This window comes from Macrotis lagotis, chromosome 1, assembly GCF_037893015.1.
Source record: "Macrotis lagotis isolate mMagLag1 chromosome 1, bilby.v1.9.chrom.fasta, whole genome shotgun sequence".
Taxonomy (NCBI): Eukaryota; Metazoa; Chordata; class Mammalia; order Peramelemorphia; family Peramelidae; genus Macrotis; species Macrotis lagotis.
The window spans coordinates 289101678-289116572 of record NC_133658.1 but is presented as its reverse complement, the minus strand read 5'-3'; the positions used below and the strand labels follow the sequence as shown (position 1 = coordinate 289116572).

The 14895-nt window shown below is 43.2% G+C and overlaps 1 protein-coding gene across 13 annotated transcripts in view; it reads right to left on the bottom strand.

The window, feature by feature from the left end:
* Positions 1–8870: 8870 nt before the first annotated feature.
* RAPGEF1 (Rap guanine nucleotide exchange factor 1) overlaps positions 8871–14895 on the bottom strand; it is a 195932-nt gene continuing 189907 nt past the window's right edge. For 6 of the 13 annotated variants that reach the window (XM_074210858.1, XM_074210862.1, XM_074210864.1 and 3 more), the window contains one exon: positions 8872–13227. In XM_074210858.1, the coding sequence (XP_074066959.1) occupies positions 13077–13227 (151 nt within the window). In that variant the 3' untranslated portion in view covers positions 8872–13076. Of the gene's footprint in view, positions 13228–14895 lie in introns of all 13 variants that reach the window. The other 7 variants (XM_074210861.1, XM_074210871.1, XM_074210866.1 and 4 more) reach the window with 5 other exon arrangements.

Below are 14895 nucleotides of genomic sequence, written 5' to 3'. Positions count from 1 at the left end.
ACAAAAATACAATAAAACATAGATAACATTACATTTTAAAATGAAGTCAAAATGTGACCTGCAGGGATCCTTATTTATTAATTTATCCTGTTTCTATTTGAGTTTAAGACTCCTGTAGGAAGCAGTATTTGTCCAAATTTGCTGCCCGCCTGGAGCCAGCAATCACTTTCTGAGACCTTTTTTCTTGAGTCTCTCTGCCTTGGTTTCTTCAACTGTAAAATGTAGATAATAAAAACACCTACCTCTAGGGTTCCTGTGAGGATCAAATAAGATAGTATTTTTAAATTGCCTTGCAAACTCTAAAATGTTATACAAGTCTAAGTTATATTGTTGTTACTATCATAGAGCAAGGGATGAAAATAAAAACTAAGGGTTATTTACCATTTTAAAATTAGCCAAGTACTTTATGATGATCTTATTTGAGTCTCTTAGCAACTCTGTGAGGTACATTTTATTATTATCCCCATTTTACAGAGAAGGAAATAGAAGCAGAAAGAGATGATTTACCCAGGGTCATATAGCCAGGGAAGTATCTGAGGCAGGATTTGAATTTAGGTCTACCTGATTCTGGATTCTGTCCATTCAACTGCCAACTCCCACGGAGCTTATAGTATAAATGAATGGCTTTTAACTGAGGTGAATTTTTTTTTTATATTTTGATAACTTTCAATATGATAGATTTTTTTTGTATTTTATTGAGCATTTTAAAATACTGTTCTGTGAAGGGGTACCGTAGGCTTTACCACTCACAGAGGGCTCCCATATTCTTTGCAAACAAAGTAAGGGACCCCTGGTCTAGAGGCCCACATGAGTCAGTGATCCTATGTCACCTCCATGACTCTGGACAGATTATTCAGAACCAATTACGTAATCTAAAGTCTCCTGGTAGGTGTCATTTACAGTCGCCAGGTAAAAAGGTGGGGAAAGGCCTCTGTTGCCACCTGGTGGTGTTAGGGACATATGACACTAATGCTCTCATAAGTGTCCCAGTAAGACTTGGAGAAAATTAAAAGTAGGTCTCTGGCCTCATCAACATTGAGTTTTCTTTTTCAATTAACTTCAATCAGAATATTAATAAATTTTAGAATATCTATTCCTAAGGCTGTGGATGAAGAGTAAAATTTAATACAAATCAACAGGAAAGTATACATGTGAAGTGATACAATAGAAAGAAAGCTGACCTTGAACTCCAGTGATGCCGTTGGTGGTTGTTATTATTAGAACCTTTTTATCAACGGGGACACAAAGTGTACAAGTCTACTAAGGATAGGAAATGGGCAGGTGATTTTGTATAGGGAAACCCCACCCCACCTCACCCCCAGGTGAGAAAACGACTGAAACTAAAACTATGCTCCCTAAACTTCAGTTTCCTCAACTGAAAATGAGGGAGAGTTGTACTAGATGTAGTGGCCCAAGCCCCATCCTTCAAGCTGGGGAGGCTAAGGTTGATGGAGTCCTTGGACTCAACCGTTGTGAGCCGCAGTAAAGTCTGGTCCACTTTCCTGGTGAGCACAAACAACTTAGGAAATCTCCAGCTTACCCTGAAATGACCCAGCATGTTCTCAAACTGTTCGTCTTAAATCACCTCTGCAACTGCACATGCGGCAGACACAGCTTCATAATTCAAGCCTATCTGGGGTGACTTTTACCTCTATGATTTCATTTGATGCTTAGAATAATCGTACTAGGTCCAGAGAAATGAAGTGATTCCCCCATGGTTACATGGTGAGTGTCAGAGACCAGATTCCAACCCTCATTTCTCTGGAATCCCATGTCTCCATGAGTATAGGAGCAATCTAGATACTGCTCCAGATCCTAGTAGTCCCTTCCCTCAAAAAAACTTAGTTAAGGGCGGCTAGGTGGCGCAGTGGATATAGCACCAGCCCTGGAGTCAGGAGGACCTGGGTTCAAATCTGACCTCAGACACTTAATAATTACCTAGCTGTGTGGCCCTGGGCAAGTCACTTAACCCCATTGCCTTGCAAAAAAAATTAAAAAAAACAACTTAGTTAAGTTGGGGAGCAGGTAAGATGCACATTCAGAAAAATAGCTTTCTTATCTCACCCTAATTCTGTGATCTTTTTCCTCTGGCAGTTCTAGACTAGAGACAATAGGAAAAAATCGATTCTGAGGGCTCTGGGTCAAGGGCAAGGGAGATCCTATTAGTTTTCAGGATGAGAGTTTATACAGTTTTAGCCAGAGTCTATACAGTTTCCCTGAGTCAGATTTTCCAAGGGGGAGGGGGAGGGTCAGGAGTAGGCTCTGTCTTTGGGATCTTTATGATTAAAGGAAATAAATCTGTGCTCACTCATCTACACATGACTTCTTCCAATGATTCTCACCCCATTCTATAGTTGGAGGGAAGCTACAGAGCTTTTGCTGTAAAGGACTTAGGCTTTATGGTAGGAAATGAAGGGGTTTGGTCTGCTGTGTGGGTGCCCAGTAAAGGTGATGAGTGGTAAGTGGTTTGGTTTGGTTGGTTCTTGTCCTTTGTTGTGGAAGAGGACTAAAATGACATCACTATGTTAGAGATGAGTTACAGTGTGTCCACCTGTGGCTGATCAGACCAAAACGAGCTTGGGATGTTCTACCATAGGTCAGGCACAAATGGTCCATGTGAACACTTGGGGTGAGTCCTCTAAACTTACATTTCCCACATTTCCTTTGAGCCCCTTCAGTTCTTCTCTGCTCATAGAACACAGCACCCTGTGATGAGGGCACCCTATGCTAGGATGCCCTGTGCCAGTGTCTCCCAAGCTGCACTATCAATTTGACCTTCAGGATGTCTCTGTATCACTTCTTCTGCCCCCCACTCCACCCCATAAGTGTCTACCTTGTGAAAGTTCTCCATAAAAGAAGGCAAATGTTCTTTTGGCCTTCTTGTAGGGTGTAGTTTCTCATTGGGAGGTATAGGAATATGTTTGCATGTGTAAATGTTTCACCTCTCAATTGGAACATTCCTAAATTCTTTGAGTTTTTCATCCATTCAAAACCATTGTGACTGTACCTCCTGAACCTCCTCACTCTTATTCAGAATTAAACATGGAACATGGTAATATAATAGTCAGAATTTACATATCGCTTTTAGCTTTGTAAAGTTAATTTACATATGTAATTTTGTTTAGTTCTCACCAACTCTGAGCAAATGTGCTCCCCATTTTACAGATTAGAAAACTGAGACTAATCACAATTTAGTGAGGAAAGTTTTGAACTCATCTTCCTAACTCTGCCCTCAGCATTCTTCTGCCCTCAGCATTCTTTTTTTTTTTTTCAGGTTTTTGCAAGGCAAACAGGGTTAAGTGGCTTCCTAAGGCCACACAGCTAGGTAATTATTAAGTGTCTGAGACCGGATTTTAACCCAGATACTCCTGACTCCAGGGCCAGTGCTTTATCCACTGAGCCACCTAGCTGCCCCCCCACTGCGCCACCTAGCTACCCCTGCCCTCAGCATTCTACTGACCACCATCTAGCTGCCTGCTCATAATAGCAAAGTCAAGGGACATTTATTTAAACCAAAAAGCAAGGTAAGTTAACTAAAGGTTAAATTAAACAGGTCACATTGCCCAGAAAATGACTGTCACTTCTCATATTTCCCTGTTAGAATAAATGGCAGAGATGCCATTCCCCATAGAATTAAGTGCTTAAGAGATGATTGTAGAGTATTTGACTTCCAGTGACTGAGACTACCTCCTAGACAATTGGCTGTCTGGGATTGAGGATGGACTCCTTGCAAAGACCACTCCTTACCTTTGCCAATAATAGAAGCCTGATGGACCAAACAAACTTCTCTTCTAGACTTCCCTTTCACTTTCCTTTGCTCAGAAGGCAGTCTAACTCATGGCAGAATGAACCTGGTGTGGAGGGTGGGGGGCAGTGAATGGGGATGAATCTGTACACTCAGTCTCCCCCAGAGACTGGAAATGACTGGCAAGAGCAGAGGCCTGTGGGTGTTGTATTTGCTTGGAAGTGGACTGAAAAAGAGAAGTCCTAAGAATCAATTTTCCTAACCTAAGAAGGGGGAAGCAACTGGGGGAAGGATGAATTCCCCCAGAGGGCTTTGGGACTGATAAACAAATAATCCTTTCTCTATGGACTTCTCATTGATGTTCTGTCTACATAATATGCTGCTCAGAAAAGGTGCCAGCAGCCCTCTTCTTTTCTTCAAGGAGGGTCTTCATCAGAAAATCCCCTTCTATCTTTAGACAAGGGTTCTTAATCTGGAGTCCCATCAACTCCCAATGGTCCATGGATAGTCTGTGAACTTGGGTAAGTGAAAAATTACATCATTATTTTGACTAACTTATCAATGAAATCGAGCATTTCTGTCCATTACACATGTAGGCAACAGGCCACTGTCTTGAGGATGGGTCCATGGATTTCACCAGATTGCCAAAGATGTCCATGACACACAAAAAAGGGTTACAAACCTTTTTTTAGATAGGTACCCCAGCACAGGGACCAACTCAGAAACTGCCAAAGGGGTGGGAAAAGGAAAGAAACATGAATAAAAGGGCCCAGGCCTTCTCCCTCCCCACTCTCCTTTGTCACCTGGGGAGGGGGTTCCTGCTTTGGGAGATCAGAGGACACAAGGGTGGCCACACCTCAGATAATTAGCCACTTCCCTTCACTCAGATTCTCCTCATAACTACCCCCTTTCTACTGCCTTCTGGGTGACTTCCTATTTCCAAGGACTTTTTATCTAGATTTCAAACCAGTTTTGGCCTAGCTCATAAACCTCCCTTGCCAGATAGTACACAGCCAATTATGTCTTGTACATCTGCCTTATTGGGTCTAGGGCCTCTAGATAGCCTTCCTACCCCTAAAAGACGTTAGTGGGGGCAGCCTGAGAGACTTCAGTCTCCTCAATGAAGAAAGTATCTCATGACCAGTTCCCCTCTTCATCTCAGAATGGAAGCCCAGAGGTGACAAGAATAAGATTTGGGATCCTTCTTCCTCCCAACAATGCACAGTGCTCAGAAGTTAGATTGAATATGAAACTCATATCACCTAGGCTAATAATATTTAAGAGAAAAGTTAGAGACTATTCTATCAATTTGGGAGAGCAGAATGGAGGACTCTTCTCCAGTGAATAAAGTCTCCTCTGTAGAAGGGTTGAGAGAGAAGAGGCTGCATAATTATACCCTCCATGTTACATGTTGGGAAATGTGGGGCCTTGCTACGTGAACACAGGTCAATTTGCACCTATCTCAGTAAACAAGAAGATGTAACCCTATTAGTAACCTTGAGCCTGGGTGTTTGGGGGCAGCAGGCTTGAGAAGTAGCTTTTCTCAAAAACTTGGCCTACCAGGATTCCCTGAACACTACTTGGAAAGGCTAAGGCCTTCACTCAAGACCTCAGCTCTTCTTACCTCTTAGAGTTGAGTGTTCCTCAGGCCCCACGCCTTCCTCCAAGGACCAATAGAAAACAGGGCAGAAAGGAGCACACATCCTCATATACCTGGTTGTGAAATGTTCTCCCTAATGTTTCTGGTCAAAAAGGTTGCCCAAGCAAACGCTTTCTATTGGGGGAGAGGAAAGGGGAGAAGATTACTGTTTGTGGAGCTTCATGGCAATCATTAGTGGGGGACCAAGCTGAGTCCCTCTCATTCCATACAATGGGGATGAGAGGAAATCATGATTGGGGGCGGGGTGGAAATTATATGAGAAATACTGAATTTAGACCTAAGATATCATCTAATTCAATCTGCACTGTCTCTGTGACACAGTTTTGTAAGTGAAGGACCTGAGATTCAGAAAAGAGAAATGCTTTCCCTTCCCAAGGTCACAAAGAGAAGTAGCAGAGTATGAATATGGACTTAATCTTCAGATTATCTCGTTCAGGTCAGTGTGCTTTTTCATTATATCAGCTGCCTCTTAAAGAGGCATTGGAAAGACAAAATTTTATTTACAGATTTCCTATTCTCAAAACACTATTAAAAATGCTTAGCACAAAAGCTCTCCTGAATGGGAAAGGGGGCTCCTGAAGAGTCCAGCCGCTGCTCACTGTCCCTGGGGCTTTGGAACCCCGTTCACCAGGCCCAGTGGCTTTCGGATTGGTCTCTGAATGGGCTTTGGGACTGAAGAAGTGCTTCACAACAGCTTTCTGCCTGTGTCCCAGAGCTGTCAGCACCCCAGTGGCGCAGCTGCGCCTTTGTCTTGGTCCGCTTCCTCGATGGCTTTTACCCCTCACCCGTTCCCTGTAATGGTCATATTTACCGAGCCCTTGTTTTGGTGACTCCACAAGTCACTAAGTCTAGAGAGAGCAAATCACGTTATAACAAATTAAATTAGAAGAGGAGATTATGCTTTTGTAGTTGCTATAAAGACAAAAATGATTATGTGATTTGTAAAAGAACAAAAGTCACCTGAGAAGTGTAATGCTTGTTTATTTTGTGTGTATATATCTTTGCAATATATTTTCTATATATTGAAAGAATAACTGTGAAAATACTTTCTTAGCCATGTAGACAGGAGCATGTGAGCAGGCCAGAGCATGGGAAGGAAGGCTTTGGTAATGGGTAACTTAAATGCTACTCAGAAATGATGATGGATGGCAAGTCATGGGGTGTGTGTGTGTGTGTGTGTGTGTGTGTGTTACCTGCACTTAACTCAAGTCGTATTAGCTGTTTGCCAGATTGGCTTGTTCCCTTGTACTTTAACATTCTTTTCTTGTTGAGTTATGATGCTGTAACTGGGTGGTCCTTCTTCAGAAAAGTTACTTGCAAAACAGAAGGTATTATTTGTTTTTAAAGCTTTTGTAAATAAAGGCTTCAAAAATGTTTTCTTACATCTTAAAAAAATGCTTAGCACAAAGAGTTAGGTGATGCAGTGGATACAGCATCATTAACCTTGGATTCAGGAGGACCTGAGTTCAAATTTGACCTTAGACAGTCATTAGCTGTGTGACCCTGGCTAAGACATTTAACTCTGATCGCCTTATCAAAAAACTCATTTGCATATAATGTTTGAGAAATGTTTTTCTTCTTCTTTCCTTCTTTCTCTTTCTTCCAGATGGGTGAGTTCCTAGAATTGGTCAAATTCTGATTCCTCACTCCATTTTTTGGCTTGGACAGATCATTTCCAAAATTCTAGTTTTATTGAGTGGGATTGACTTCCGGGGCTCTTGAAGCCCTAACTAACCCTTTCCCAAATTCACTTCCTCTCCTCTCTCCAACCCTACAGATTTACTTTGGGTCTGGATTTCAAGGAATATCCGTGTCAGGAGACATGGGTTTAGAATCTAGACCTAACACTCAGAAGTTTCTAGTCTCAGTTTCATCATCTATAAAATAATCTTTGAGGATGGTCTACATCTTCCAAGGCTGTTAGGGCTTCGAAGGATTTTTTGAACATGATTACCACAGGCCTTTGTTTTGCCTTCTGGGGCTAAGTAGAATCTGTCTACTGTCTCCAGGTTAAAATCCCCATTCCTTTTATCCATATGTATGTCTATATCTATCTATCTATATCTATATCCATATCTATATCTATCTGTCTCCATCTCCTCAATATCCTGGAATAAGGACAAATTTGACAATTATGATTATTTCCAGAGGAAATTTTAAATATCTCCAGACCTGAAATAATCTAGCCACATCACATAGGGTGTAGGCACTCCTCATTCCTCTTAACAGGGATCATTCTCTTAGTGGGAAACTCGTGGAAACAATGGGAGAAGACTTAAGCTGAAGTTTCATGTTTATCTTGGTGCCATTAATCACACCCGCTCTCCCAAATGTTCCTACCTTCTGACCCTCGGCTTGAGGTAGGCTTTAAATCCATTTTTGACTGCCTCCAAGCTCAGTTCTCTACTCATTCCTCTCCAGTGTCTTTGCTCAAGGAGGGAAGGGGTCTACATGACCTTGCCTGCTCACCCCTGTGTTATCCTCACCTTTATTTATATTTGCTATGCAGATATGAGCCGATGGGTGGTTAGACAGGAAATTTGATTAACAATCCCCAAACTTTTTTTTGGTGACTCACACTAATCAAATAATTCCCCTTCTTCCTCCAGGTGAGTATGTGGGTGGTGATGTATTTCTCAAAGGTGTCAGTGGGTGCCTAAGTCTAGGTTAGATGCCCTGAGGCATTAGAAGGTAATGAAACAGATGAGTTAGGTCAGTAATGGGTGGAGGTATGATAGTTTGGGAAACAAACCTTTCTTTCCATCCTCTAATTACATATCCCTTGGGTGACCACAGGCCTTCAGGATCAAACTCAAAATTCTGGCTTGCTGTTCTAGGAAAGCTACCCCCACCTGGGGCGGGGGGAGCTTCAAGCAGTTTTACTTACTGCTCTCAATGGGGCCATGCACATCTTTATTCCATCCCCGTCTCCAAGGAGGACTAGAACCATTCTAGCCCAAAGTGAGGCCCCCCCCCACTTTCTGAACTCTGGAGGTGAAGCAGCATGGCAGAATGTGTAGCTATCTGGATTTGGGATCCTGAATTCAAATCTGTGACGGTTGCCTGTTGACTGGGGAGCCTTGAGTCAATTATACCCTCCATGTTTATTTTCCCATCTGCAAAACAGGGGATGAGGAAACTCCTTAGTAATGCAAGTCAGCTCCTTCTCTGCAAAGAATATTGAGGAGTTTCCAGTTTTGAATCCAGGTCCTACTTACTCTATCCAATATATCAGGGGCTACATCAAAAAGCAAATCTCAAAGATATTCCAAGATAGCTAGTAGCATTCACATTATTTCTCTTTTTCTTTAAAAAGGGCTGAAGCATATTCAGTTTCTAACCTATATAAGGACCATCTAAAATAGACGTGCAGGATCATATGACAACAGGAAAAATGATGACAAATGCACAGAAGACATCTCTGCAGCTAGGCCAAATCATCTTGGCAATCTCTGGCTCTTGAAGGTTACTCATTAGAATAGGCCCTTATCAAATTAGTCTCATCTATCTTGATCATTTATCTCACTCCTTTGGTGCATTACCTTCCCCTACTAGAAAACTGAAACCTGATGGTGCATAGGAGGGTTCTGTGTCTTCTAATGCCTCAGACTGTCTCTCACCACACATGACATACAACAGGTGCTCTATGAATGTGCTGATCTTAAGTTCCTGAATGGAACCCATGTATTTTTGATGTTGTTCAATCATTCATCTCTGTCCAACTCTTCATGACCCAGTAGATACTGGAGTGGTTTGTCATTTCCTTCACTAGTGAATAAAAGGCAAATGGAGGTTAAATGACTTGACTAGGGTCACACAGTTAGTGTTCAGCTGGGGTCAAATTTGAATTCAAATTTCCTGGCTAAGTACCCACCATCTCTCATATCTAGACCCAGTGCTCTGTCTACTGAGTTACCTTGCTGCCCCCACTGATGTATTTAGCCAATTATTATCTACCTTAGGTCTTCCTTTGTCCCATGACTATTAAAGGGCTTCCTATTCAGAAGGAGAAATGAGGAGTAGAGACTTGAATAGTGTTATGTTTTACTCTTGGAGAGAGGAAAACACATTTTATGACTTCTCTTTGGTTCTTACACAGAATTCTCAGGCTCAAAACCTCTCCTACACTGTCACTGACACATGTTCATCCACTTCACTAATAAGGAATTCCTCATTTCCTAAAGGCAGCCTGTTCCAAAAATGAATTAGTAGGAAAGACTTAGTAGTCTCTCCGTGTGACTTCTGCTCATGGTTCCCAGTTCTGACTTCTGAGGGGTCAAAGATCAGTGCAACATTTCCCCCTTCTCTTTTCTCCTTTTCCTGTACTGTTCTCACCTGCCTGTCAGGTAAGACTCCCCTGACCTCAGACCCAGAGGTTCTTCCCCCTCAACACTTCCATCACTATCTGAAGCCAAGATAGAGGAGAGCCACAGAACACAGGAGGCAAGCCTAGCCCAAGAGGCATGTTTGATTGTCACTTTAATCTGGCACACTCGCTGCATGCATTGTAAACATGATCATTAGGCCAGGGGCTTTCATCATATTTATTTTTCTTTACATAAAAGTTACACATTTGAAATGTCTGCAGGGAGATGTCACCATTGGGATGGGTTAGTAGGGAATATATAATACAATGTAACATGGGGAAGGGGCTTTGAGGAGGGGAGGCTCTAGAAAGGAAAAGGCAGGAGGAGACCAGTAGAGGACAGCCTCTGGGCTACCCCTGCCAGGTATACATGAGAACCACCTTTCTGTTGAAAAGGCCAAGACCCCTGATCCCCTCTGTCCTTTTAGGCAATACTTCTCTCCTCCCACTGAACCCTCACCTTTCCCTGTAAGAAATGAAGTATATATGGCAGTGCCAGGCCTGAGGCGAACGGCAGAGGCTGGACAGGAAACTCTGAGGGTGGGGTATAAGGAAAGGCCAAATCTTCACCAGTCACTTAAAAAATACTGCACCTCACTCTATGAACTCATGCAATGGGCCACACATGAGGAACGCCTAGGGTGGATCCTCTTCTACCTCTGACAGCTCAGCAGAACCATCCAGGCTCACCAAGGCACTCAGCTCAGACCCCAACTGGCCAAGGGAGGTGGTGGGAGGACAGGTGGGGAGGTACCTGCTGTGCAGGTTGGGGAATAGTCACCCTGTAACCACATCTTGGATGCAACCTTTGCCTACAATAGGGAAGATGTACATCCACTTTTCTTGCCATCTCTGCATCTTCCCTCACATGTAAGTATTCAAATTGAGAAAGTGGAGATGGGGATCCCTAACTCATTGCTGAGGAATTAAGGCCAGCAACAAGAATGACTCTGTAGCTGGAATTGACTGTGGTGGGGTAAGGATAGTATTTGGGGGTTTATTTTTGAGGAAGAAAGTTAAGGGCCAGTAGTCAAAAGACTGACTCCTCTGGCCTGTCCTGAACTCAAGGGGTCATCTTACATTCCCAGGACCCAAAGGCAGGACCTTCCTGCCCCCCCAGCACTTATTTGTTTCACTGGGGAAGGGGGTATACACACACACACACACACACACACAAACACTCTCTCTCTCTCTCTCTCTCTCTCTCTCTCTCTCTCTCTCTCTCCCCAACAATCAATGGACAACCCCTTCCCCTAAACCCAAGGTTCTAGAGGCAGATGTGGGAATGAAGCTGGAAAAAGTTTGAAATGAAAGGACAACTTAGAAAAAGAGAAAGAAAACAGAACAAAAGGAAAACAACTCACACAAACAATACTGTTAATGAGCCATCTAGACTACAACACACGCTTTAAATAATAAAGTGACTCTTTCAGAACCGTGGCTCTAGGTCTGCCCAACATTTCACAGATTCCTTTTTTCTCTCCTATTTACAGAAAAAAATATGACTTCTTGATAAAAGATTCCAAAAGGCCCATGATGGATGGCAAAATGAAGTGCCCTGGTTGCCGGTAAAAAACCAAAACTCTTACATCTGTTTAAATAATCAAAAGATGTTACTTTTTTTTTTGTTGTTCCAATAATGGTAAAAACTGGGTCTGTAAGTAGCGAAAGCCCCAGGGGCTGCCTGACTCAGTCCCACTGGGGAGGGGGAGCAGGCTATACTCCCAACTCTCCCCCCACCCAGGCTGTGGTTTCATCCATCCCAAAGCCCTGGCCTGGCAGGTCTGCTAGTGAGATGCAACAGCAGGAGTCAGGAATCCATTGCTGAAAGATTCTCTCCTTCACTTGGTTCTGCCTGACAAAGAGGGTTTCCTGTTTCCATCCTCTCCACTGCTACTGCTCCCCTCCCCCAAATACAAAGACTAACATTCTACACAAAAAAGTTTGCATCTCTCCTTCCTGCAAGGTCTTTGCTGGATTGTCAATCTACATGGCAAATTGTGTTCTCCATAAGCATCACAGAAGAAGTACTGAGAACCCAAATGTATTAAATGATTAGTTTAGAAACCTAAGTGGTTCTGCCATGTCTATTTTCAATAGCTATGCCCTCTTCCTCTCTGTTATATGACTTAAATAGGAGAAAGGGGTCACCTAAAATGAGTCTTATTGAGAAACAGAATTCTTAAAATAAAAAGACAAAAGTTGATACAATGTGCAACATAAACCTGGGAGAAAGGGCTCTGTTGGGTCCAAGGAGGTGGAGTCATCCTAAGATGTATTCTAGAAGGAAGTATTCTAGAAGGAGATGGCATGAAAAGAGGTGGAGAGAGGATGGGAGGTGAAGTTTAAGGCACGCACTAAGCAGACTGGAACAAACCTTGGGATCGGAAGGCTCCCGGTGCTGCTGGCTGGCAGCAGACTGGTGAGGAGAGAGTAAGGTATGAGAAATACCCTTTCTATCTATCTCCCCTTCTCTGATCCAACTCTGCAAGCCAAGACAATCCTCCCTCATTCCAGAAAATGAGCCTCCAGGAACTGAAGTGAATCCAACATTTCTCTAAGGGTAAAGCCCTGCTTTATTCCAAGCCCCTCTCCCTGACTGTGCATGGCTCCTAAAAGAAGCTTCATAGGAATAACTGAAGAGGCGCCTTTTAAGTTTGGGAAGATGATAAAAGTATTTAGGGATATGTGTTGGGCTGCTTCCCCTGAATCTGACCCCAGGCTATTTGGGAAAGAGCTCATGTCCCAAAGAGCCTCCACAAAGAGACCAGATCCTCCCTAACCTACACAACTATTTTTATATTGGGGGGGGGGGGGCATTCCTTGCCAAGGGTGTTAAGGCTTCTTTAGCCTTCCTTTGTCCCTTCAGGAAAGTCAAAAATATATAAGACCGGGGGAGGGCTTGGGGAGGGGTTCCTCCCTCATTCTGCTACATCTTCACAGGGCTCGAAGACAAGCAATCAACCATCCAAAGAGGAAAACATCAGGTCACAAATCAGTCATAGAATCCGAAAGGATCTGCCGGGATCACTGAGCTCTTCTGGGTCCCTGTCTCCAAGGGTGGAGTGAAATCTTGGCTGCACCCAGGAAACGAGGACGTGGACATGGATTAGGGTTCCCTGCGCTGGCTGGACGGGCTGGCCTCAGAGCTCAGGAGCCACTGTCCCTCTGGGCAGGAGGCCCATGCTGAGTGGGGGGGAGCGGGGTGGGGGCGTTGTCCAGTAACAGGCCCAAGTGTCTATTCCAGTCTCATAGCTGCCTTCTGAGTGTCTCTTGAGCGACATCCTCGCTCCCTGCTCCCCTTCCTAGGTCTTCTCTTCTCGGTCTGTTTTTCGCCGTGTTATGTTACGGGGTTTGATTTTGAGAGAGAGTTCCCATAGGGCCTCCTCAGCCAGGTGGTCACTGAAATCATTGAAGAAGTTCACTATGTCCTCGTTCCTGCGGATTTCGTAATGTCTGCAAAACCAGACACAAAAAAGGCAGAAATCTGGTAAGTCAAGTAACCTGGAAGACTGTATCTCCAAACCCATGACAGGGAAACTATAAAAGGGAGTCTGGTCCTAAGTGGGAGGCTAGACCAGATGACTTCTAAGGGCTTTTTGCTAAGATTCTCTGATCTCACTCCAGCTTCTAAAAGGCTTAGGAAACCCTCAGAAATACTTTCATCTTCCTTTCTGGAAACTTTGCTTCACAGTCTACCTGTTTCCAAGGAGTGAGAGGAGTATGGCACTAGGGGACAAGAATACCTCAGATTACTTTTTTTTATTCTACCCCTGTGCAACATTTGGTAAAAACACATAATTTCCAGAGGTCCTATTTACTCAGTCTGTAAAATGGGGAAATACCAACTACAATGATGACAATGACTCACATTTATAAGGATGTGTAACGATTTAAAAAGTGCTTTTTCTCAATACAACCCTGTGAAAAAGAAGAGGAAGAAGTACCTATTTTTGTAAGGAAGCTATGGTTCAAAAGAGTTTGTGACTTAGTTATTTAATCTCTCCAAAGGCAGAGCAAGTTGTCTTCTGGATCTGCACTCATAAGGAGGGATTGGTAAGTAAAGTGAAAACAATGGGGACCTTGAGAGGAAGTTGTGATTTTCCCTTAGGATTGGTGAGAAAGGATAGAAATAAAGGAACCATCCACATCCTCTGGACAGATTCCAAAGGGTTCAGAGAACAGAGAGCTAAGAGCTGATAAACTAGAATCCATCAGAGGAGTCAGTCCAGCAGCAGATGGGAAGCTGAAGAAGGAAATTCTGAAGCTACTATATGAAAAATGATTTCAGTGAGTGGGAAAGCAAGGAGTTGTCTAAAGATACTATTGTGGGTACACCCCACCCAAGCTAGACCTGTAATGATGTGGACCGAAAATGGAAGCAAGGACAGCGGATGGAGGGTGAATACAAAACATGTTACAATGACCTTGAAAAGAGAGCTAACGATGGTATGAGCTGAGGCCAGGGAAGACAGCTATGGTGAGCAGGCAGGCTTTTACTTTTCTAAGCTACATTAAAGAAAAGAACACAGGTGGTAGAATCACTGCACTGCTTGGGATGGATGGGATGATGGATGTCCGGTGGGAGGGAGAGGTAGAACTGGCTAACTTCATTCTGTTTCTGGTTTCTTTGCTAGGGAAAATGGTCTTTGGACTGAAAAGGGCAAAACTAAGATGGCCAATAGTGAATTGAAACCCAAGATGAGTAAGAAGCACATAATGCCTTTTATGAATTCAAGTCACTTGGCTCTTATGAACGTTTCCCTTGGGCACACAAGAAACTGGCAGATGTGATTACACTATAAGGTATAGGTCCCAAGGAGATCAAAGACAGGAAAAAAAGGCTCCTATGAACTCATAGCAACACTTTTTGTGGTAGCAAAAGAAAGGGTTCCAAATTCTGTCGAACTCTAATTATCAATCTTACTACTGAATAAAAAAGAAAAAAAATCTTCCTACTGTACAAGTTGATAAAACAGAGCTTTTTTTTCAGTAAAGAAGTGGGGGACTACCAGTGGTTTCTGAGCTTATTGGTTTTGCTCCACTATTTTTCTTTGCTGTATAGGATAGTTTGCTGCTGAATAATGAATAGTGAAGATATGCTGGTGTCACACTGTGGTATCA